The sequence below is a fragment of the Patiria miniata genome, unplaced genomic scaffold (genome assembly GCF_015706575.1).
Source record: "Patiria miniata isolate m_02_andy unplaced genomic scaffold, ASM1570657v1 HiC_scaffold_25, whole genome shotgun sequence".
NCBI classification, from domain to species: domain Eukaryota; kingdom Metazoa; phylum Echinodermata; class Asteroidea; order Valvatida; family Asterinidae; genus Patiria; species Patiria miniata.
Window position 1 is genome coordinate 9309254 of NW_024037064.1, and position 23924 is coordinate 9333177.

A 23924-nucleotide genomic window follows, 5' to 3' on the forward strand; every position below is an offset into this window, starting at 1 on the left:
TTTACAGACACAAAGATGGCAACAAGTAAAACGAAGAACGAACGAAAATCTTTTTTGCCTGGAATTGAATTCTTTATTTTAGTTGAAGGTATTATATGATTATCAGAGCTATAAGTATAACTTCCATTAGAAGGATTTTTTTTATTTATTTATTTTTTTTTTTTTTATATTATTATTTTGTTTTAATTTTTTAAAAGGAAATTGGGGAAGACTAATCAGCATGGCTAGGAGGATATTTTTTATAAGGAACATTGGGGAAAACTAACCAGCATGGCTAGGAGGATATTTTTTAAAAAGAAAAATGGGGAAGACTAACCAGCATGGCTAGGAGGATATTTTTTTTAGAAGGAAAATTGGGGAAGACTAACCAGCATGGCTAGGAGGATATTTTTTAGAAGGAAAATTGGGGAAGACTAACCAGCATGGTTAGGAGGATATTTTTTAGAAGGAAAAATGGGAAAGACTAACCAGCATGGCTAGGAGGATATTTTTTAGAAGGAAAATTGGGGAAGACTAACCAGCATGGCTAGGAGGATATTTTTTTAGAAGGAAAATTGGGGAAAACTAACCAGTATGGCTAGGAGAATATTTGTTAAAAAACAAAGTTGGGAAGACTAACCAGCATGGCTCGGAGGGTACTTTTTAGAAGGAAAATTGGCACAGCTAGTAGCCTAGCATGAATACTAAAGGAAGTTTACGTTAGGCCGTACAAACGCAGCGTGGAAATTTCAAGGATTGTAAGGAACGGATCATTAAAACATACACCGGAAAGTGAAGTAGTTTATAGGTTAGTATAAGTAGTAAGGAATGCCGGCATGTAAAAGCTCTTACCAGTCTGTTTTGGTAAATTTGACAAGAAACCAGAAATTTGTCTAAAAAGCGAGACTCATCAGGTACAGTTCGCTAGACCTTGGGTAGGTTTCGTCTCGAGACTGTACGACCTACCCCGTAAGAACTTTTACGTGTTGATGTTATATCATAATTTAAATTTCAAGGAAGGGGGTATTTAATTGGGTTGTAAGAGTATAATTTTCATTAGAGATCAACTCACCTAAAACGATAAGACGTCCGCTCATTAAAGCCGAGGATATGGTGTTAAGAGGTCACGTTCAAAGGTACAAGTACATGTAGTAAAGGAATTGCGTTGCAACGTCAGAAGAATACGTGTTGTTCTTATGGTAGCTGGGAGCAAAGTGTGACGTGACGCCGGCGCGACGCACGGTTTTTTGAAAACGTATAAGATACACGCGTATCATACGCGCGCGTAACAATGAATCGTTGTGCGTATCAATGAAATGAGTGGCACAATATCAGTGCGGGGTCGACGTAAGTAAAAAACGCAGCTCAGAGATTGTTATAGGTTAAATACAAATTTTTTAGTTAAGCATCTCGTTCATAAAATTTATTTGATAATTTAATAATTTTTAAAATCTTATTTACGTGTAAGAAATAAGATGTTCACAAAATAAGATAACGTTCGTGAAAAGAAAGAAGAAAGAGTTAAATAAGAATGGAAAATGCAGGGAGAAGAGAAAAAGGATTACAGGGAACGGCCCCGCAGACTCTCGAGAATTACGTAAGAACGCCAGTGCAAATCTGTCGACTTGTCTTTCAATTGTTTTCGTATTGCTACAAACATAAGGTCTATAGCTGTCCCTAGGCGTACCTCACGATACGTCAGACGATCAGACGATCCTCGTGGAGAAAGGGGGTTTAAACCGTTCGGAAAGTGCCTTTAAATGAGCTTGACGACCAGTTATAAAGATCCAATCATTGCCAAGCTCGGCACGAGGGGATACAAATGTTTACAGACACAAAGATGGCAACAAGTAAAACGAAGAACGAACGAAAATCTTTTTTGCCTGGAATTGAATTCTTTATTTTAGTTGAAGGTATTATATGATTATCAGAGCTATAAGTATAACTTCCATTAGAAGGATTTTTTTTATTTATTTATTTTTTTTTTTTTATATTATTATTTTGTTTTAATTTTTTAAAAGGAAATTGGGGAAGACTAATCAGCATGGCTAGGAGGATATTTTTTATAAGGAACATTGGGGAAAACTAACCAGCATGGCTAGGAGGATATTTTTTAAAAAGAAAAATGGGGAAGACTAACCAGCATGGCTAGGAGGATATTTTTTTTAGAAGGAAAATTGGGGAAGACTAACCAGCATGGCTAGGAGGATATTTTTTAGAAGGAAAATTGGGGAAGACTAACCAGCATGGTTAGGAGGATATTTTTTAGAAGGAAAAATGGGAAAGACTAACCAGCATGGCTAGGAGGATATTTTTTAGAAGGAAAATTGGGGAAGACTAACCAGCATGGCTAGGAGGATATTTTTTTAGAAGGAAAATTGGGGAAAACTAACCAGTATGGCTAGGAGAATATTTGTTAAAAAACAAAGTTGGGAAGACTAACCAGCATGGCTCGGAGGGTACTTTTTAGAAGGAAAATTGGCACAGCTAGTAGCCTAGCATGAATACTAAAGGAAGTTTACGTTAGGCCGTACAAACGCAGCGTGGAAATTTCAAGGATTGTAAGGAACGGATCATTAAAACATACACCGGAAAGTGAAGTAGTTTATAGGTTAGTATAAGTAGTAAGGAATGCCGGCATGTAAAAGCTCTTACCAGTCTGTTTTGGTAAATTTGACAAGAAACCAGAAATTTGTCTAAAAAGCGAGACTCATCAGGTACAGTTCGCTAGACCTTGGGTAGGTTTCGTCTCGAGACTGTACGACCTACCCCGTAAGAACTTTTACGTGTTGATGTTATATCATAATTTAAATTTCAAGGAAGGGGGTATTTAATTGGGTTGTAAGAGTATAATTTTCATTAGAGATCAACTCACCTAAAACGATAAGACGTCCGCTCATTAAAGCCGAGGATATGGTGTTAAGAGGTCACGTTCAAAGGTACAAGTACATGTAGTAAAGGAATTGCGTTGCAACGTCAGAAGAATACGTGTTGTTCTTATGGTAGCTGGGAGCAAAGTGTGACGTGACGCCGGCGCGACGCACGGTTTTTTGAAAACGTATAAGATACACGCGTATCATACGCGCGCGTAATAATGAATCGTTGTGCGTATCAATGAAATGAGTGGCACAATATCAGTGCGGGGTCGACGTAAGTAAAAAACGCAGCTCAGAGATTGTTATAGGTTAAATACAAATTTTTTAGTTAAGCATCTCGTTCATAAAATTTATTTGATAATTTAATAATTTTTAAAATCTTATTTACGTGTAAGAAATAAGATGTTCACAAAATAAGATAACGTTCGTGAAAAGAAAGAAGAAAGAGTTAAATAAGAATGGAAAATGCAGGGAGAAGAGAAAAAGGATTACAGGGAACGGCCCCGCAGACTCTCGAGAATTACGTAAGAACGCCAGTGCAAATCTGTCGACTTGTCTTTCAATTGTTTTCGTATTGCTACAAACATAAGGTCTATAGCTGTCCCTAGGCGTACCTCACGATACGTCAGACGATCAGACGATCCTCGTGGAGAAAGGGGGTTTAAACCGTTCGGAAAGTGCCTTTAAATGAGCTTGACGACCAGTTATAAAGATCCAATCATTGCCAAGCTCGGCACGAGGGGATACAAATGTTTACAGACACAAAGATGGCAACAAGTAAAACGAAGAACGAACGAAAATCTTTTTTGCCTGGAATTGAATTCTTTATTTTAGTTGAAGGTATTATATGATTATCAGAGCTATAAGTATAACTTCCATTAGAAGGATTTTTTTTATTTATTTATTTTTTTTTTTTTTTTTTTATATTATTATTTTGTTTTAATTTTTTAAAAGGAAATTGGGGAAGACTAATCAGCATGGCTAGGAGGATATTTTTTATAAGGAACATTGGGGAAAACTAACCAGCATGGCTAGGAGGATATTTTTTAAAAAGAAAAATGGGGAAGACTAACCAGCATGGCTAGGAGGATATTTTTTTTAGAAGGAAAATTGGGGAAGACTAACCAGCATGGCTAGGAGGATATTTTTTAGAAGGAAAATTGGGGAAGACTAACCAGCATGGTTAGGAGGATATTTTTTAGAAGGAAAAATGGGAAAGACTAACCAGCATGGCTAGGAGGATATTTTTTAGAAGGAAAATTGGGGAAGACTAACCAGCATGGCTAGGAGGATATTTTTTTAGAAGGAAAATTGGGGAAAACTAACCAGTATGGCTAGGAGAATATTTGTTAAAAAACAAAGTTGGGAAGACTAACCAGCATGGCTCGGAGGGTACTTTTTAGAAGGAAAATTGGCACAGCTAGTAGCCTAGCATGAATACTAAAGGAAGTTTACGTTAGGCCGTACAAACGCAGCGTGGAAATTTCAAGGATTGTAAGGAACGGATCATTAAAACATACACCGGAAAGTGAAGTAGTTTATAGGTTAGTATAAGTAGTAAGGAATGCCGGCATGTAAAAGCTCTTACCAGTCTGTTTTGGTAAATTTGACAAGAAACCAGAAATTTGTCTAAAAAGCGAGACTCATCAGGTACAGTTCGCTAGACCTTGGGTAGGTTTCGTCTCGAGACTGTACGACCTACCCCGTAAGAACTTTTACGTGTTGATGTTATATCATAATTTAAATTTCAAGGAAGGGGGTATTTAATTGGGTTGTAAGAGTATAATTTTCATTAGAGATCAACTCACCTAAAACGATAAGACGTCCGCTCATTAAAGCCGAGGATATGGTGTTAAGAGGTCACGTTCAAAGGTACAAGTACATGTAGTAAAGGAATTGCGTTGCAACGTCAGAAGAATACGTGTTGTTCTTATGGTAGCTGGGAGCAAAGTGTGACGTGACGCCGGCGCGACGCACGGTTTTTTGAAAACGTATAAGATACACGCGTATCATACGCGCGCGTAATAATGAATCGTTGTGCGTATCAATGAAATGAGTGGCACAATATCAGTGCGGGGTCGACGTAAGTAAAAAACGCAGCTCAGAGATTGTTATAGGTTAAATACAAATTTTTTAGTTAAGCATCTCGTTCATAAAATTTATTTGATAATTTAATAATTTTTAAAATCTTATTTACGTGTAAGAAATAAGATGTTCACAAAATAAGATAACGTTCGTGAAAAGAAAGAAGAAAGAGTTAAATAAGAATGGAAAATGCAGGGAGAAGAGAAAAAGGATTACAGGGAACGGCCCCGCAGACTCTCGAGAATTACGTAAGAACGCCAGTGCAAATCTGTCGACTTGTCTTTCAATTGTTTTCGTATTGCTACAAACATAAGGTCTATAGCTGTCCCTAGGCGTACCTCACGATACGTCAGACGATCAGACGATCCTCGTGGAGAAAGGGGGTTTAAACCGTTCGGAAAGTGCCTTTAAATGAGCTTGACGACCAGTTATAAAGATCCAATCATTGCCAAGCTCGGCACGAGGGGATACAAATGTTTACAGACACAAAGATGGCAACAAGTAAAACGAAGAACGAACGAAAATCTTTTTTGCCTGGAATTGAATTCTTTATTTTAGTTGAAGGTATTATATGATTATCAGAGCTATAAGTATAACTTCCATTAGAAGGATTTTTTTTATTTATTTATTTTTTTTTTTTTTTTTTTTTTTTTTTTTATATTATTATTTTGTTTTAATTTTTTAAAAGGAAATTGGGGAAGACTAATCAGCATGGCTAGGAGGATATTTTTTATAAGGAACATTGGGGAAAACTAACCAGCATGGCTAGGAGGATATTTTTTAAAAAGAAAAATGGGGAAGACTAACCAGCATGGCTAGGAGGATATTTTTTTTAGAAGGAAAATTGGGGAAGACTAACCAGCATGGCTAGGAGGATATTTTTTAGAAGGAAAATTGGGGAAGACTAACCAGCATGGTTAGGAGGATATTTTTTAGAAGGAAAAATGGGAAAGACTAACCAGCATGGCTAGGAGGATATTTTTTAGAAGGAAAATTGGGGAAGACTAACCAGCATGGCTAGGAGGATATTTTTTTAGAAGGAAAATTGGGGAAAACTAACCAGTATGGCTAGGAGAATATTTGTTAAAAAACAAAGTTGGGAAGACTAACCAGCATGGCTCGGAGGGTACTTTTTAGAAGGAAAATTGGCACAGCTAGTAGCCTAGCATGAATACTAAAGGAAGTTTACGTTAGGCCGTACAAACGCAGCGTGGAAATTTCAAGGATTGTAAGGAACGGATCATTAAAACATACACCGGAAAGTGAAGTAGTTTATAGGTTAGTATAAGTAGTAAGGAATGCCGGCATGTAAAAGCTCTTACCAGTCTGTTTTGGTAAATTTGACAAGAAACCAGAAATTTGTCTAAAAAGCGAGACTCATCAGGTACAGTTCGCTAGACCTTGGGTAGGTTTCGTCTCGAGACTGTACGACCTACCCCGTAAGAACTTTTACGTGTTGATGTTATATCATAATTTAAATTTCAAGGAAGGGGGTATTTAATTGGGTTGTAAGAGTATAATTTTCATTAGAGATCAACTCACCTAAAACGATAAGACGTCCGCTCATTAAAGCCGAGGATATGGTGTTAAGAGGTCACGTTCAAAGGTACAAGTACATGTAGTAAAGGAATTGCGTTGCAACGTCAGAAGAATACGTGTTGTTCTTATGGTAGCTGGGAGCAAAGTGTGACGTGACGCCGGCGCGACGCACGGTTTTTTGAAAACGTATAAGATACACGCGTATCATACGCGCGCGTAATAATGAATCGTTGTGCGTATCAATGAAATGAGTGGCACAATATCAGTGCGGGGTCGACGTAAGTAAAAAACGCAGCTCAGAGATTGTTATAGGTTAAATACAAATTTTTTAGTTAAGCATCTCGTTCATAAAATTTATTTGATAATTTAATAATTTTTAAAATCTTATTTACGTGTAAGAAATAAGATGTTCACAAAATAAGATAACGTTCGTGAAAAGAAAGAAGAAAGAGTTAAATAAGAATGGAAAATGCAGGGAGAAGAGAAAAAGGATTACAGGGAACGGCCCCGCAGACTCTCGAGAATTACGTAAGAACGCCAGTGCAAATCTGTCGACTTGTCTTTCAATTGTTTTCGTATTGCTACAAACATAAGGTCTATAGCTGTCCCTAGGCGTACCTCACGATACGTCAGACGATCAGACGATCCTCGTGGAGAAAGGGGGTTTAAACCGTTCGGAAAGTGCCTTTAAATGAGCTTGACGACCAGTTATAAAGATCCAATCATTGCCAAGCTCGGCACGAGGGGATACAAATGTTTACAGACACAAAGATGGCAACAAGTAAAACGAAGAACGAACGAAAATCTTTTTTGCCTGGAATTGAATTCTTTATTTTAGTTGAAGGTATTATATGATTATCAGAGCTATAAGTATAACTTCCATTAGAAGGATTTTTTTTATTTATTTATTTATTTTTTTTTTTTTTTTTTTTTTTTTTTTTATATTATTATTTTGTTTTAGACCTTATGTTTGTAGCAATACGAAAACAACAGATCGCGTTCCATGAAGAACCACTTAAGTTTATTATTGTTGTACGCTTTCTATACTCTGTATAATAATGGTTATTTGTTCAGATGACAACGTGTTTCGAATTCAACTTACACTCAACATTCAGTGAACACGTGTCACACACATCTGCGGTGCAGACCGATGGTCTAACGGCACAGCACTTGTATTCACCCCCGTTGTCTGTTCTGGTGAGTGCGCCTGTCGTGAAGCCCAGTGTCGTCATTCGGCCACCGTAGTCGCCATCAGTAATCATTAGCCCTGGATGACCAGTTTGCTCAACATTGTCTCTCAGCCAAGTCAGATTGGTGGCCGGGTTCGTGCTCTCGGATACACAGCTCAAGGACACACTACCGCCTGATACGATTCTGTACGGGCAACCGGTGATGCTCACCATCCTTGTACATACTGAGAGAAAAGTAGTCGACTTATGATTATTAATGTGCCAAACGTGCGACTGTCATTGGCTAATTCCATAATACCAACGACACTTCTATTAGGTTGCAGCCAGCCATTTTGACATCACGTTCCTTCCGTACATATTTGTATACTTACGCGCAGTCGTGCCGATGATCGTCACAGCTTCACTCACGCCATTGCCATTTGCTGCATAAACCTCAACCTCGTACACGGAGTAAGGACGCAGTCCCATCAGAGTGAATGAAGTGACGCCATGGAGTCTGTCGCTGCGCGTGTTGGGATCGAAGTCGTCAGTCGTTGCAAGCTCTCTGTAATTGACATGGAACCAGATGTTTGGTGCAGCCTCGTTCCGAGGTGTCCATGACACTGTGATGGTCGTGGCCGTGTTCATAGCTTCTTCGATGGAGACGTTCATCGGTGCAGCTGGTAAAACTAATCCACCCAAAGGAGAATAATGTGAATTATGAACCTTGCCTTGTAAACAAACAGGATAAGGGAATTATAGTAGAACAGGTTACAGAGCAGAAAATTCTTATAGTCAAGCGATTCACAAATTCGCTGGGTTGCTCTTAATGCATATGGTGTTCCCAAATAGCCGTATTTAGCTCTAACAAAAAGCCCATACGGTGGCACTTCCAGACTCTCCTCTGCAGTCAGTCAGCAGTTCATCAGCCAGTGAGATACAAGGAGGACTGGCTCTCCCAAGGAACTGCAGTAATGTTAGATTAAACATGGTTTTATAAGGGCATACAATACTCACCTCTCGAAGTCAGCTGAATGGACAACGCGTCCACCCTCCCAACGCCATTTCCACAGGTACAGACGTAAAAGCCGTAGTCTCCAATACCGGTCACGTTTTTGATGTGCAAAGTGCTTGTCACCGTGTATCCATAGACAACATCCCCGCCGCTAATGGTATCGACCTGGGTTATCCTACCTGGCTCAGTATGATTAGTCATCCTAGTGCGGGTTGGACTCAACCATCTGATTAAAGGATGGGGGTTACCTTTGACCGTACAGGTCAGAATAGCGGCCTCACCGTCATCGGCTTCGACGCAGTTATCAGCTTGGCTTGTTATGGCGGCTTCATCTTCAAAAATAAATTTCAAGCACCAAACACGATAATTACAAAGATACATTTTGTGTGAAATTCCACTTCAAAGAAGCAAACTGTTAATGACGGAGTCTTTACACTTGAGATGTTTTTACAATATACGCAAACTTAGAATGTACAGTGAATTAAGAGGTGATCTACATGATGGAAATGGATGATTTTGCGTTAATAGTAAAGCTGTAACAACCCTATGCTATACGATATGACACTTTATTACATGGAGGTATTTACATATTAAAGTTTATGCAACCACTGATGACCATACAGCATTTGATAAAATGCTTAAAGTTAATTAGATACCAACCGGCTGGAAGTGATTTTCAATAAATGTTTGTGATTTGGAAAGACGAAATTAAGACTTACAGAGAACGATGACATCAATGGATCTTGAAAAGATAACAGGTGGTACACCATTATTTCCCCGGCACCTGTACGGCCCAGCCTGCTTCCTGTTGACGCTGCTTAGTGTCAGGTTGCTGGTTCCATCGCTGTAGACGGAGGGGAGGGAGTCAGGCGACCCGACCTTCTCCCACGTGATGAAGTCAGTGGGCATGGGATTGGCGTCGGCGCTGCAGGACAGTGTGATGTCATCTCCTTCATCCACGGGATTCGTCGTAAGTGACGTTGGGTCGGTAAATACAGGACAATCTGAAAATAAGAGTACATTACAGTTTATTAAAGAGATATGTGTCAACTTGTTAAAGTGTTCGAGAGCGGAGTTTAGATTTCTTTAATTCTTTCTTTCATAAATCTGATAAGAGTAAACATCAAACTCCTGGATGAAATTGTACCTTGCTAGTGCTTTACGTCTGGGGAAAAGCCTTTCCTGGCTTTCTTTTGCAAGGAAGAAGAGGAGTTTTACACCAAAAGGAAGACGTTCGTGCAATCAGGCATATACAAGTGCACCCTCATGATGCACCTCATTGACGAGGCTCGTATTTATTTGATTGCGTAGTAGTTTAGGTGTTTGCCTAATAGTATCACAAATTCGGTTTCACTGTCGACAAGTTTCTGAGTCCTTGTCAATAAACGTCATTGAAAACTCACGCAATGTCTTGACAACTGTCTTAACGGCCTCGCTTCTTCCATGGGCATTCTCAGCGTATACCTCAACCTCGTACATTGCGTAAGGACGCAAGCCCTCCACCGTGTACTCGTTGGATCCCTGTAGTCTCTGGCTTCTTGTGCTGGGGTCGAAGTCCGTTGCTTTTCCAAGCTCCCGGTAGTTGACGTAGAACCATTGAGGCGTCCCAACCTCGGCCCCAGGGCGCCACGTAATAGTGACCGAATCGGCGGTGATTCGTTCCTCGTCTATCGACACATCGTAGGGCGACGATGGCACCACTTGACAAATAAAAGAACCCACTTTTTAATTATAAACACTCGCAAAATGACACGAAATTTCTGTCTATCTTTCACTCTGATAGGGACACTGTCCTTGGATATTGTGTATGTCTTGACGTTGCATTTGAGACATATTTCACTTCTTTTAGACTTTGAAAACCATACCTTTAATGTTCAAATGGATATGCAACATGTCTACGCGTCCTACACCGTTTCCGCTGTAGCATGTGTAGTAACCATAGTCTCCTTCCGCAGTCACTCTTTTGATTTCCAGGATGCTCGTAACAGAGTAGCCATATATGTCATCTCCTCCATTGCTTGTGACGGCTTGAATGATTCTTCCTGCGTCTGTGTCATTGTTGATCTCTTCGTTAGTTGGGTCTAACCAGACGGTTAAAGGCAGTGGATTGCCCTTTGCTGTGCAAAGAAGAACGGCCCCCTCACCGTCCGCAGCCCCAACATAGGTGTCTGCCTTATTTGTGATGTTTACCTCATCTTTTGGAGGAAAAAGGCAAATAGTGAAGTTTTTAATAACAAAATGGTATCATTGTTTGTTCACGCTTCCATGAATAGTAGTGACTATCATTCATAATGTTAGCATCCATTGATTTATTACGTATTCAATTCGTGGCAGTCTGCTTTGGAGGTAACATGAAGATTACTGGGACACAAAAGGGTCTAGAAACGTTGTTCAAGGCCCTTTTCACATCAAGACATAATTTATATCATAGATCAAAACAAAACCACGATGATAATGAGAACAGATTAGTAATGGAAAGTTTGTAGTGTAGTGCCTCTTATATTAAACGAGAAGGCCGATTTCAAAAGAATTTACTCATTGACTCGGTCAGCTTAAGAACAAATTCGTTGAATATTGTCACCTTTTCGAAAGGGTTACTCAAATCGAAAATCGAAGAATTAAATTACAAATGGTGATTTACAGTAAACGGCAATGTCGATTGGATTCGAGAACACTACGGGTGGTACACCATTGTCTCCGCGGCATCTGTACGGCCCAGCCTGCTCCCTGCTGATGCTGCTTAGTGTCAGGTTGCTGGTACCATCGCTGTAGACGGAGGGGAGGGAGTCGGGAGACCCGACCTTCTCCCACGTGATGAAGCCAGGGGGCATGGGATTCGCGTCTGCGCCGCAGGACAGGATGACGTCACCGCCCTCTCTCACAGGACTGGGCGTGGTTGCCTTCGGCTCGGAAAAGTATGGTCGATCTGCAAAATATTACATTAATGTGAAGCAGACAAATACTTACTGTGCCGCCCTTTACCGGGCCAGGACAGTAATGCTTCATTGGAAAACTATACAATATAGAAAAATATAGTTGGGGTGCTTATGAGTTAAAGTTTCAGCCTAGGTGTATGTTACAGGACGGCAGAAGTTGGACAGAATGCATAATATATGTAGTGGAAATTAGAAAAAGGCATTATTATTGAGCGGTCAGATAAATATGACTTATTACTTACATTCAACATTGAGTGAACAGCTGTCGCACACGTCGGCGGGGCAGGCTGTCGTTTTAGCCGTGCAGCAAGTGAACAATGCCCCATTGTCCTCTTTGGTCAGCACAGCTGTTGTAAAGTCCTCCGTGGTCACGTGACCGCCATAGTCTCCTTTCGGGAGTGCTGGCGGAGCAGGGTTTGTTTTGCGCCGGCCGTTTCTCAACCAGGTCAGGTTTGTTATTGGGTTGCTGCTCTCGGACACGCACCTGAATGATACCATGCTGTCTGGTATGGCTTTGAGTGGACAGTTGGTGATGCTTACCCATCGCGGACAAACTAAATGGTAAAATTATTTCAACGATTTCAGATATTTGCTTTTCTTTCAAATATAAAAGAACAGCTGATTTAAAACATAAAACGTGTTTAGTATAACACTTCAACAGTTTTAATAATTGATTATCTAGTTTTGGTTGCAGAATTAAGATCCATGTTCAAGGACGGATTATTTCAATTGAACACATTCCATGTCGGAACACATTTCAACCTGTGGTTTGACTTTGGATAAGTTTCTAACTGACCGCCATGTTATCCAGGCGTGGAACAAGAAGGGGGCTTGGGGTTAGAACCCCCCTCCCCGCTCTGACACCAAACACCGACAATAAGTGCATCAGTAAGAATGTGCCGCATTACCTAATGCCTGCCTGTCCACAACAATCAGGCAAAACTGGAACAAATCTTACGGGCCTGAACCCTCTCCCCTGCGAAAATTCTGGTTCCGCCCATGTTATTCTTTAAGTGTTTTACTCCCTATATATTCCGCTATGTAAAATATTGAATTCTCCATCATGATACCTACAGTGTACATTGATAGGACCATACGTTGTGGTAGGATGAACTGTCCAAGAATCCTTCCGTGCAGTGCAGGTGATTGTCTTCCCGTTGTCATCTCTCGTTGGTGTGACGTTGAGGGCGCTAGTGAACATAAAGCGATCATCCGAAGCTGACGGTACAGTTGTGAGGTTGGCTATGTCGTACACGTCGCCGAATGACCAGTACAACAGCCAGTCGTCAGGAAAACCCATGTCGGCATAACACGTCAGAGTAGTTGTAACGCCTTCTGTCATTGTCGTGTTACCAATGATCCAAGGAAGATCGGGTGGACCTACAAAAACACAAACAACGTGGGTTTACTATTCATTCACTGCGAAGGACCATTACATTTTTTCCTATGTGATCATCTTTCATTGTCGTATTAGCAGCTATCCATAAACATTCTGTTTGACCTAGAAAAATACAGACAAGTGTGGTTTTACTATACATGTACTACCGCTAACCTATAGATTCCCTTCTTGACCTGTCGTCGTCGTGTTGCCAATGATCCAAGGAAAATACGGTAAACCTACAAAAACACAGTCGTTACGGTTTAAATATACATTTACCAACGAGCACCTGTGCATTTCCTTTCTTGACCTTTTGTCATTGTCGTATTACCGACGATCCAAAGGTCGATCTGATTGACCAAGAAAAACATGACACAAAACAACCGAGGACGTGTTCGGATCATTGGGATTATTTTCACATGTTTAAGTGATAACCTTAGGTCATTCATCGGCATCATTACTGCACGACGTCAATACTCACCATTGACCTCTAGGTTAAGTGCCTTGGATGGCAACGGTTCCTGTGACTCGGCGGTGCTAGCCACGCACCTCACCTCCTGGCCGTGATTGGCTCTGCTGGGCGTGAATGACCACGTGTCTGAGGTATTGACCAATCCAATGTCCTTCCCGAAATGTGGATCAGCTGTTCTTTGCAGGTTGCCATTCAAGAACCACCCAATGGCAACAGCTGGTCTGGTACCCTGTACTTCACATCGAAGACTGCTAGGCGATCCCTGGTCAACAACAAAAGTATTCACCAGACTGGTCCCACTGGCATCGTATAACGAGATAGAAGAAGATCGAGGTGGTACTGTGGAAAAGAAATAAAACATAGATAAAGGTTCTGAAGTCATTAAAGAAAAACAATTGAGTCAGTGTACTGATTTATACATGATTCATTATAAAGCTTCACCTCTCCTTTTTCCTGTTTAAATAAAGTTTGCAATTGAGGCCGTTTGTTTGGAATGCGACTTTGATAGGAGAGAGTGTAACATGATCAGGTAAGGTTTTCAATAGGCCTTTTTCATACCCTTTATGTCCAGCACCACGCCAGTGCTGATGCCCACATGACCTTCCCTGTTAGTGGCACGGCAAAGCAATTCCTGTCCATGGTCAGCCCATGAGGGCGCCATTCTGACGTGGCTGGCACTGGTGAGGAAACCGCTGTTGCTCGTGACTTCACTGCTGTTACTAAACTCTTGATTGGCCACAGTCCATGTGAACGATGCTCTTGGGTTGATGTCAGGCACCACGCAAGTGAACCGATGATCCACTCCTTCGATCAAGTACGCAGTGTCATTAGACGAGTAGGTTCCTCTTGAGTCAAACAAGAAAATCTCTTTTGGGAGAACTGAATTTAAAAAAGGAGAAGAAAATATCTCACTGACCTTCACTTTCAATTATAAGCTGTAACCCGACTAAAATAATCCATGTTAGTATCGAGGGCTTTCTTTAACTGCGCATGTGCATTGATCCATGGAATACGCTAGTTTCGGGGTCAAAAAGAATAATACAAGCACTATTATACCGAAAATATCTTTCAACCGTATCACAGATATTCAAACATCTTCTCATATCGCAAAGAACTGTTAACAGATACGAGGTATTTTTACCCGACGACAAAGAGGGAGAATGCTTGAACTAGCGAATGTTTAGTTCATGTCGACAACTATGCTGTTCCTGTCTTACCTTTAACATTGAGGGAAACGGTCACAAACGGGAATGGGCGAGATGCCTCTGCTGTACTAGCCGCACACATCACAACTTGCCGGTGGTGCTTTGTTTCCGGAGTCAACGTCCAGGTCCCAGTAGTGTTGACAAGGCCGTTGCTTCGGCCTTCTGCAGGGCTGACTGTACTCTCGAGGACCCCGTTCAGGAACCACTCAATAGTCGCTGCTGGTCTAGTGTCCTGTACCACGCACGTGAAAGTTTCTGGGCTGCCTTCATCGACATCCACTGAGGTTCCTAGTAGGAATCCATCAAGGTCCAGGAGAAAAACAGACGATTCTTGTGGAGGCACTATAAGAAGTAACACGATACGGAAAGTGATTAAAAAGGACAAAGGTGCAGTTTTTGGCAAATAAATAAGAGCCGGAACCAAACTGAAGCAAAAACAAATGGTTCTTGAAACATCTTCTAATAATAAACGAAGGTGAGGATTAAGCCTGAACTCCGATGCCAGATGAAGACACGGCGTAATAAACATCTGTGGGTGTAATGCGTTCTATGACCAACCTTTGACATCAAGGGTCACGCTGACGTTCAAACCAGGGTAGCCAGGCTTGTTGAAAGCATGACATTGCAGTATCTCTCCCTGGTTGTTCCAAGTAGGAGACACCGTGACGGTGCTGCTGCTGTTGGTCAGTCCGTCAGATCCCACGATGTCTTTGGTGACATTTGATGTGATGCCCTGACTCCCCAAGGTCCATGTCATAGATGCTGCTGGGTCGATGCCCGGAACCTCACATGTGAATTCATGCTCCACTCCAGCGATCAGATACGAGGTCCCGTTGACGAAGGAGGTGTTCCCAGCCCAGTCGTACAGAGATATAACCGTTGGTAGAACTAAGTATTCGATAACGAAAAGCTTTGGTAATCAACAATACTGTATGATTAACCGAGAATGCATTCAGTGAAAGAAGTTTCCCAGATCACGGTTTTTGACTAAGAGGATGGAGGACTAGGGTGATCGGACGAGTCCGTCTCAGCCTTGGCCGAGCCACTGAAATTGTGCAAACTGTCAACTTTAGTTCCTCGAAAAAGAGAGTGGATAGCAACAAATAAAGCAAGATGACCAGCTAGTTTGATTTCTTGTCATGTGACTGGTATCGAATGCTTTTATTGAAGTGTAATTTACTACCTGTTATTACGGACACTTGAGTGAATGTGAACCCCGTTCTCCCATGTTACTCTCTGTCAAAAAAATACCAAAGTCGATCGAGACATTTGAAACAAGATATACGCCTGAGGGGAACCCCAAACTCTCAGGGATTCTTTGCACGTTTCTCGGGAAATGAGTGAGGTGCAAATAGTCTAGAGTGTGTGTAGCGTGTAGGGACGCTAGGTTTTTCATCAAGTAACTGTTGACAGCAAGTTCTGGCTCAGGAAGCTTTGACTGGAGAGTTTCATGTACCGTATGCGTTAAGGCAGAGTTAGAGGGCAATCGCCAACTATCTCAACGCTTAGGAAGACTTAAGTAACTTACTCTGCATTCATTGGCGCTTAAATAAAATAACAAAACCCAGAATATGCAATACCTCCAACACAAACTTTTTTCCCCGAGATTCAAGAAGGACCGAGGTTCTCACATCTCTTTTAAGGCCAGGCCAAACCGGCCTTTTTTCCCCCATCCCTTAAATTACATACCGTTGACATTGAGTGCAGTGGTCACAAATGGCAGTGGCTCCTGCGACTCGGGTGTCCCTGCCATGCACCTCAACTGCTGACCGTGTATTGATCTGTTAGGAGCGAATGTCCAACTGTCTGAAGTATCCACTAAATCATCGCCTATACCGGAGGGAGGAATGAAGGTCCTTTGCAAAGCGTCACCAATGAACCACATGGTGGTTGCGGCCGGTCTGGTTCCCTGCACCTCGCAGGTGAAGTTATATGGTTTGCCTTGGTCAACAGCTGCGGTTTGGCCGAGTCTGGTTCCCTCGGGATCGTAGATTGACAGGGACGATTGCGTTGGCAGGACTTCAAAAAACATGATCATTAAAAATATATTTAAATGACACTCGCTTTTCTCTCATCAGCACAACACATATAAACCCTCATGTTTTTCTAACGTTTTTAAGGCATAACAGGGAATAATGTATATATTCTTTCGACAAGCATTGCACAGTTTGAGCAAGGCCGATTTCTGAAGAGTATTATAGTAGCATTAAGTTTCCAGAGAATTAAAGCCACATCTACAGAAGTCCATAACAAAGTCAATAACAAGTCAACCACAAGTCAATCATAAGTCAGCCACAGTTAGTCCAGACCAAGTCCAATTAAATTCCATTTCAGTGATCGATCATTCCTTTGTTATTTGTTACATCCTTTTACTTGCTGCCTGCTTGTGATATAATTATATTACGTTTTTGTTCAATCGTCTACATCGTCTTGTGTTTGGCTTCGCATCAGCGTCCAGAATCACAGAGAAGCCTATCCAACATAACATGGCAACATACAGCAACATTTGGCCACATCTTATACATTTTAAAGTGCATTGGAGGAGAGCATGTACCGTTAAGGGCAAGCAAAATGGGCATGAGTCCCTAAGGGCATGAATATCTCATAAGGTGGAGACTAAAGCGAAGTTTCTAAAACCTCCGTAATTTGTTTTGCATAGAAGCTGCTTCTACGTACCTTTTACATCTATGGTCGAGCTAACGCTAACACCGGGGAAACTTTCGTAGTTTGAGGCCAAGCACCGCAGGTTTTTCCCCTGGTAGGCCCAAGAAGGGGTAAGGGTAATAACACTGATGCTTGTAATGAGCCCGTCACCATCGGAAGTATCGTTGCTGCTGTCCTCTGTGAGATCCATGCCGCCAAGGGTCCAGTTGAAGTCTGCGCCTGGCTTGATGCCGGGAACCACGCAAGTGAACTGATGCTCTACTCCGGCCACCAAGTAATATGTTGTATTGTTGGTAGTTGAGTTCTCATTCGCATCCCACAGCTCAATGGTGCTTGGTAGTACTTGGTAAAACAAAAAAGAAGAAAATAAATAATTTTTACAGTTAACATTTGCAACTATGATTAAGCAGAGACCTCAACCCACATCCGTCGAGTTCATCCCCGAAAATTAATTGCAAAATTTGTTTTTTGAAACTTCCAATTGAAAGTCATTCCATTGATTCCATAAAGTTCTCCAATTTGAAATTTTCGCAAGAGATACTTATCATTACACCGTGAAGGCACGTGCCAATGCGATTTGGTTGTACAAAAGACGCAATGTGTTCTCTATGCGCACAAGCCAATGCATTTCTAAAATCTCTTTTTCTCCTCCCTAATGGGGCATTTTGTACACAGTCAATACCTTGCACAGAAAATGCATTTAGTTGAGAAAATGACGTACCATCGACGTCAAGCGTGGTCCTCACGTATGGATATGGTTCCTGTGACACCGTGTTGCTGGCAACGCACTTCACCTCTTGACCCTGATTGGCTCGGCTGGGTGTGAGTGTCCAAGTGTCACTGGTGTCCACCAAGCTGTACTCCCCTCTGCTGGGTGCGTAAGCAGTTTCACTCAGGGCGCCATCAAGGTACCAGCGGATTTTTGCCGCAGGACTGGTGTCCTGGACGTCACACGTGAACGTGAAGGGCGCCCCCTCCAGTACGGTGACCACACCCAACAGTCTGGTTCCACTTGAATCTCGCAGGGAAAGAGACGACGTCACTGGGGGTGCTAGACAACAATAGTTTTAAGATCATACAAGATATATGGAAATAATTGAAATCTATATCAAGGCAGCCACGGCAGTTCATACTCCCTCAATACTTAAAACAGTCATTTCTAATTACGAAAGACATCAAAACCAATGTTAAGCAAAACCTGGAATAAATGATTAACTTTTTAATATATTTGGTATCGCCTTCACTAACGATTGTGCGCTAATGAATTTTGACAGTCGATACAACTAGGTATCATTATTAACTCAAGGCAACTCAGCTGGGTGTGTTTTGAAAAGGAATGATTAAATGCAGAAAAAAACATATTTATATTTAATTTTTGTGTAAGAGAAAATTGTAACAGGTGACCAAGTGAAAAAACAAAGTCTCAAACGCTTACATTGTTTTAAAATCCACGAGAAACCCTGTAATTTGGTTCGTTTGAAAAATGGACGATGAAACAAATTGGTTGATTTCGTTTCTGTTTTCATCAGGTTGGAGTTGAGCACCGAGTGTACGTTCACTGATTCATGGCGTTAAGAATCCTCTTGTGCATTTTCCACAATGATCCGTCCATTGATCTGAGTGTAAGTAGAGTGAGACATGTGATTTTCATACTTGGTTTTGGGATGCTGCTAGCCCAGAGACTAAACCCTCTCTCTGTCACGCTGCCATCTGAGCTGAAGGATAGTTGAAGGTTGCTTCCTGTAGACACCACATCGCCTGGACGAGAAGACCCGCTGAAACTCCACTCTTGACTAGTTGAGGTGTCGACAATCCGCAGATGGTCGCAGCACGACTCGGTGTCGAAACTTGAGAAGCTGATGCGAATCCGCCGGCTGCTGGCCGTTGTAACAGTCCAGGTGCGGTACTCATTGTCCCCGTAGTGCCACAAGTAAACGTGTGTTCTCCCACCAGCGCCGATGTATGTACCGGTAGACACTGCATGGACATGGGAAACTTGAGTTACTCAGAACACAGCATCACTATTTCAGACTTGACCATTAAACATATCCGACTATTTGGGCCGATTTTATTCCTGCCTAACTTTATTAAGCATTTGGCTGTTCAGACTGACATAAAACATTTTAAATTCTGGATTCGTGTTTGGCTTTGGCAGGCTTTAGAAGTGCTAGAAGGAGTATAGTTAGGGTTAGGAGTTTAGAAAAAGTAGGAGGAGGAGTAGAAGCAGGAGATAGAAGTAGCAGCAGGAGATAGGAGGAGTAGCAGTAGGAGATAAGAGGAGTAGCAGCAGGAAATAGGAGGAGTAGCAGCAGGAGACAAGAGGAGTAGCAGCAGGAGACAGGAGTAGCAGCAGGAGATAGGAGTAGCAGCAGGAGACAGGATGAGTAGCAGCAGGAGATAGGAGTAGCAGTAGGAGATAGGAAGAGTATTAACAGCAGGAGACAGGAGGAGTAGCAGCAGAAGATATGAGGAGTTGCAGCAGGAGAAAGGAGGTGTTTCAGCAGGAGATAGGAGTAGCAGCAGCAGGAGATAGGAGGAGTAGCAGCAGAGGATTGGAGGAGTAGCAGCAGGAAATAGGAGTAGCAGCAGGAGATAGGAGGAGTAGTAGCAGGATATAGGAGCTGCAGCAAGAGATAGGAGGAGTAGCAGCAGGAGATATGAGGAGTTGCAGCAGGAGAAAGGAGGTGTTTCAGCAGGAGATAGGAGTAGCAGCAGCAGGAGATAGGAGGAGTAGCAGCAGAGGATTGGAGGAGTAGCAGCAGGAAATAGGAGGAGTAGCAGCAGGAGATAGGAGGAGTAGTAACAGGAGATAGGAGCTGCAGTAGGAGATAGGAGTAGCAGCAGGAGATAGGAGTATGGGTTGCTACACAAATTGGAATGGCAGCAGGAAGGTGTAATGGTTACAGCAGGAAGGGTGTAATGGTTACAGAAGGAAAAGCAGAAGCAGTTGGAGGAGTAGGAGTAATTGTTAGAGTGGAACAGAAAAAAACGGAAGATGTACAATGCTGTAGGAGTAGCAGCAGGAATGGGAAGTGTATCCGTTCGAAAATGTGCCGTAATGAACAGGGCCTCCTATTGTCCGAAAGTGACCATGATTGTCCGCTTTGAACAACGCCCCTAACTAGGAAGATGATGTTCGCCGACATTTTCAAGTTGATTTCGCTGAGGCCGGGTGACTGGGGAAAAATCCTCAAACCTTTTGGCATGAATGTTGTGTCGTCCAATTTGTTGGCAACACCCCCCCCCATTCAAAGTGGTCTAGCGACGCTACTGGTATCGGTAAGTCATACAGCTACTGGTCCTGCTACTTTCTACTTCCACTTCTGCAGCTGCTACTCCTTCCACTTAAAATCCTAATTCTACTTGTATTCGTGCTCCTTCACACCTACTCGTACGCGTTTTTATATTACTTTGTTACTCCAACTCCAACTTCAACTCCTACTGTATTACCATTTGTTCTCCTGGCCCTTCTCTTACTATCCCTATTCCTACACATCCTGCTTCACTACTTCTACATTTACCATTACGCCTTCTATACCCTACTACTCATATCACTTCTCTACTCCAATTACTAATATCACCCTGCGTCTTTACCCAGTCCTACTCGTACTTTAGTATAGTACTCCTCGTATTACTCCTTCTCTAACTTCTATCCCATCATTCTTTTACACCTACTTCTAATTCTACTCCTGTTTTTATTGCTATAATGTTTCTCATATTTCTATTATGCACGTCTTATACTTTTAAACTACTCATACTATAAGGCAAATGACAAGGGAGCAGTGTTCTAAAAGAATCGTACTATTATTGTTCAGTGTTTTTGTCAAGGTATTTGTTGCTGATTTATAAAAATACAAATATACGAAAAATCAAATTCATGTTATCTACACTCCGCCTAAGTTCTCTATCCGTTCAATGGACTGGTTTCATGTTTAAGATTAAAGGGAGGAAATTAAAAAATAGTGCTAGAGATACTTTGCGTTTGAAGCATAAGAAAAATACCACACGTTGGTTCGGCGATTGCAGTATACAGGGTGTATAAAACAAAGCAAAGCCAGATGTAAAAAATCTAGTAAGTATTTTCAAATAAGTTAAAGATCATGGGAAACACAAATGTGTCCTCATTCCAATCATACCTTCATTGTTTGTCTGTGGCCACGGATGACTTGGCATTCATTGTTACTCTGTCAAGGGTCAAAATCTTTACTGGGCCAAGTTTAAACTGGCTGAGACATCCTTTTCTTTAAAACAATTTATTCAATTTTTAAACAGTGATTTCAACCACTCTTTTTGTTGAAGTTAACCCCTCATGGCCCAGTACCTTCAACGTTGCCACCACCTCTTTCCACACAAAACTTTGCACGAAGTCTAGTCCATATCAACCTTTGCATAACAAACCAGCACGCAGATATTAGCCAGGTAAAACTTGGCCCAATACAGCTTCTGACCCCTGACAGAATAACAACGAATGTTCAGTCAGCCTTGGCCACAGATACACAGTCAAGGCATTATTGGAAAGAGGACACATTGGCGTTTCACATGATCTTTAACTTATTTTAAAATATTTATCACATTTTATAAATGTACATTTACATCTGGGTTTCCTATTTTTTGATACAACATAAGTGTACATGTATGTAGCGTAATAAAATATTACTATTGCTAAAACATACAAAAAATAACAGACGCCCAAAACAAAAAACAAACAAACAAACACCCCAACAAACAAAAACCTAACAAACAAACAACCCGATAAATACAAATCCCAAAACAAGCAAAAACTCAACAAAATCACAAAAGAAAGAATCAAACTCGTGCATCTTGTTTACGTGCAGTAGCAATGAATGCCAAAGAACTAGTACTCAAGCACATACCGTGATAGCACGTACGGCAACACATATTTTGCTGCACTGCAAACATTTTAAGTTCTGCTTTAGTTGTGGACAGTACATGGATCAACATTACAAAAACACATGTCACAGTTTATCTGTTCCCCTACAAACATATTATCAAGACTTGACTTGGGACCGTATGTAATTCATTACAATATGAAACGATGATTAAATTCTTACCTTCAGTCATACAAAGTAGCCACGCCACAATGCAGCAAAACTGACAGGCCGACCCCATGTTGTTATTTACCGTAGTCTGTAGAATATATGCTCAGTATGTTTTTTATATCAATATTTTCTTCCGGAACAGAAGCAGTAGTATATTTCCTTGGTAGGAAATGCCTGATCATTAAAGCACATGACCCTTACTGTAGTAGCTTACACTATACATTACCAACAATAGAGCATTGAACTTGACCTGATAAACCTTTTTTTGAATTCAGACCAGTAAGGAAGTGGAGAAAGATTGAAGTAAGTGAAGTCAAACGGAAGAGGAAAGTTTGTGGTTAGAAGTATCAGCTGAATGACAATTACGCTGAATGGAAATCAAGTCGAGAGTTAAATCTCAGAATCGGGAAAAACCGTCGGTATATTGAGAATGATGTTTTTCGATTTTGTAAAAACTAATACATTTTTTTGTAAAATACAGTTACTCTTTTCTGTACGAGGAATCAAAATATTTTAGCTTTCAATGTAATGTTTTGTTAAACATTCAGACAATAATACAATGCAGGCTTTGGTAATCAAGTGGGGTATGTGGCTGATTAGGAGTGCAAATTAATGGAAACCTGGGTAGGTAAAAACAAAAACGAAATGGTGAAAGGAGATTATAACACACTTGCAAGTTTGTATACATTACAGGAGAGGAACACCATGATCCATTCACCTCCATTGGAATCTACTGGAAAATACACAGTCTGATCTTTGGGTATCCATATATCTGTAGAAAAGGATGGGTATATTACGACACACTTCCTCGTCAGGGTTTTGGCCTTTACCCAGTTTCTGCTCATCTAGGCTGTTTGTTGCAAAACTTAACCTCGGCTGAAGTCCAGTCGATCAATTGTTAAATAGATGGACTGTCCGCGCTCATTCACCTACGCAATTTTTTATTTTGAATGTTTTGTTTCAAATGGAAAATTCGTTTTATTTTCTGTTTTGGGTTTCTGCAACCCTACAATAAAATAGTGTCTGTACCTCGAATGCACCCCCTAAAAGTAGACCTAAAGTTGTTCTTGGGCCATATTTATACCCTTAATTTAGAACTTGTTAAGTAAATAGCCCCAAAAATAAGTATAGGTGGCTACTTTTCGTATGGAATCTCAGTCAAATGTTTGCCAGAGCTCTAAAATAGCTTGGATTAATCTCCTACATCTTTGAAAGCCAACACAATTAGTCGGTGACTTGAAAATAGTGTGTGGTACCTAGACCCTCAGATAAACAATGCATGTAAATCACCGAGGCTTGCAGACTTGAATGCTGACCAACAAAGGACAGCTTCGATGCTATACAAAACCCCTAAACCTCCTCGTGGTATGCTTATCAAGGTAACACACGCAAAATATGTTCAGAAGTCGGTTCACCAGGAAGGAAAACAAGATCGGGGATTCTGATGAGGAAATAAGCTGTAAACTTGTATGCCATATCCTCATGACCCTTTCAAAAGAACGTGAAATTCAACAACAACAAAACCCACAAACAAGATAAATGGGTT

The 23924-nt window shown here is 41.2% G+C and overlaps 2 protein-coding genes across 2 annotated transcripts in view; both read right to left on the minus strand.

Annotated features, from left to right (window-relative positions):
* LOC119733005 (hemicentin-1-like) overlaps nt 1–19440 on the minus strand; it is a 47690-nt gene extending 28250 nt beyond the window's left edge. Inside the window, exons 1-18 of the mRNA XM_038206586.1 lie at nt 19428–19440; nt 18972–19295; nt 18040–18369; nt 17331–17660; nt 16344–16673; nt 15213–15542; nt 14667–14996; nt 14008–14328; nt 13459–13788; nt 12674–12979; nt 11842–12153; nt 11305–11589; nt 10529–10858; nt 10067–10363; nt 9383–9667; nt 8666–8995; nt 8041–8337; nt 7582–7893 (exon numbers count right to left, since the gene is read on the minus strand). Of these exons, the coding sequence (XP_038062514.1) occupies nt 7582–7893; nt 8041–8337; nt 8666–8995; nt 9383–9667; nt 10067–10363; nt 10529–10858; nt 11305–11589; nt 11842–12153; nt 12674–12979; nt 13459–13788; nt 14008–14328; nt 14667–14996; nt 15213–15542; nt 16344–16673; nt 17331–17660; nt 18040–18369; nt 18972–19295; nt 19428–19440 (5392 nt within the window). The remainder of the gene's footprint in view (nt 1–7581; nt 7894–8040; nt 8338–8665; nt 8996–9382; nt 9668–10066; nt 10364–10528; nt 10859–11304; nt 11590–11841; nt 12154–12673; nt 12980–13458; nt 13789–14007; nt 14329–14666; nt 14997–15212; nt 15543–16343; nt 16674–17330; nt 17661–18039; nt 18370–18971; nt 19296–19427) is intronic.
* A 74-nt stretch (nt 19441–19514) lies between these two features.
* The window catches only part of LOC119733006 (hemicentin-1-like), a 37533-nt gene continuing 33123 nt past the window's right edge, over nt 19515–23924 (minus strand). Inside the window, exon 31 of the mRNA XM_038206587.1 lies at nt 19515–20134. Coding sequence (XP_038062515.1) covers nt 19515–20134 — 620 coding nt within the window. The remainder of the gene's footprint in view (nt 20135–23924) is intronic.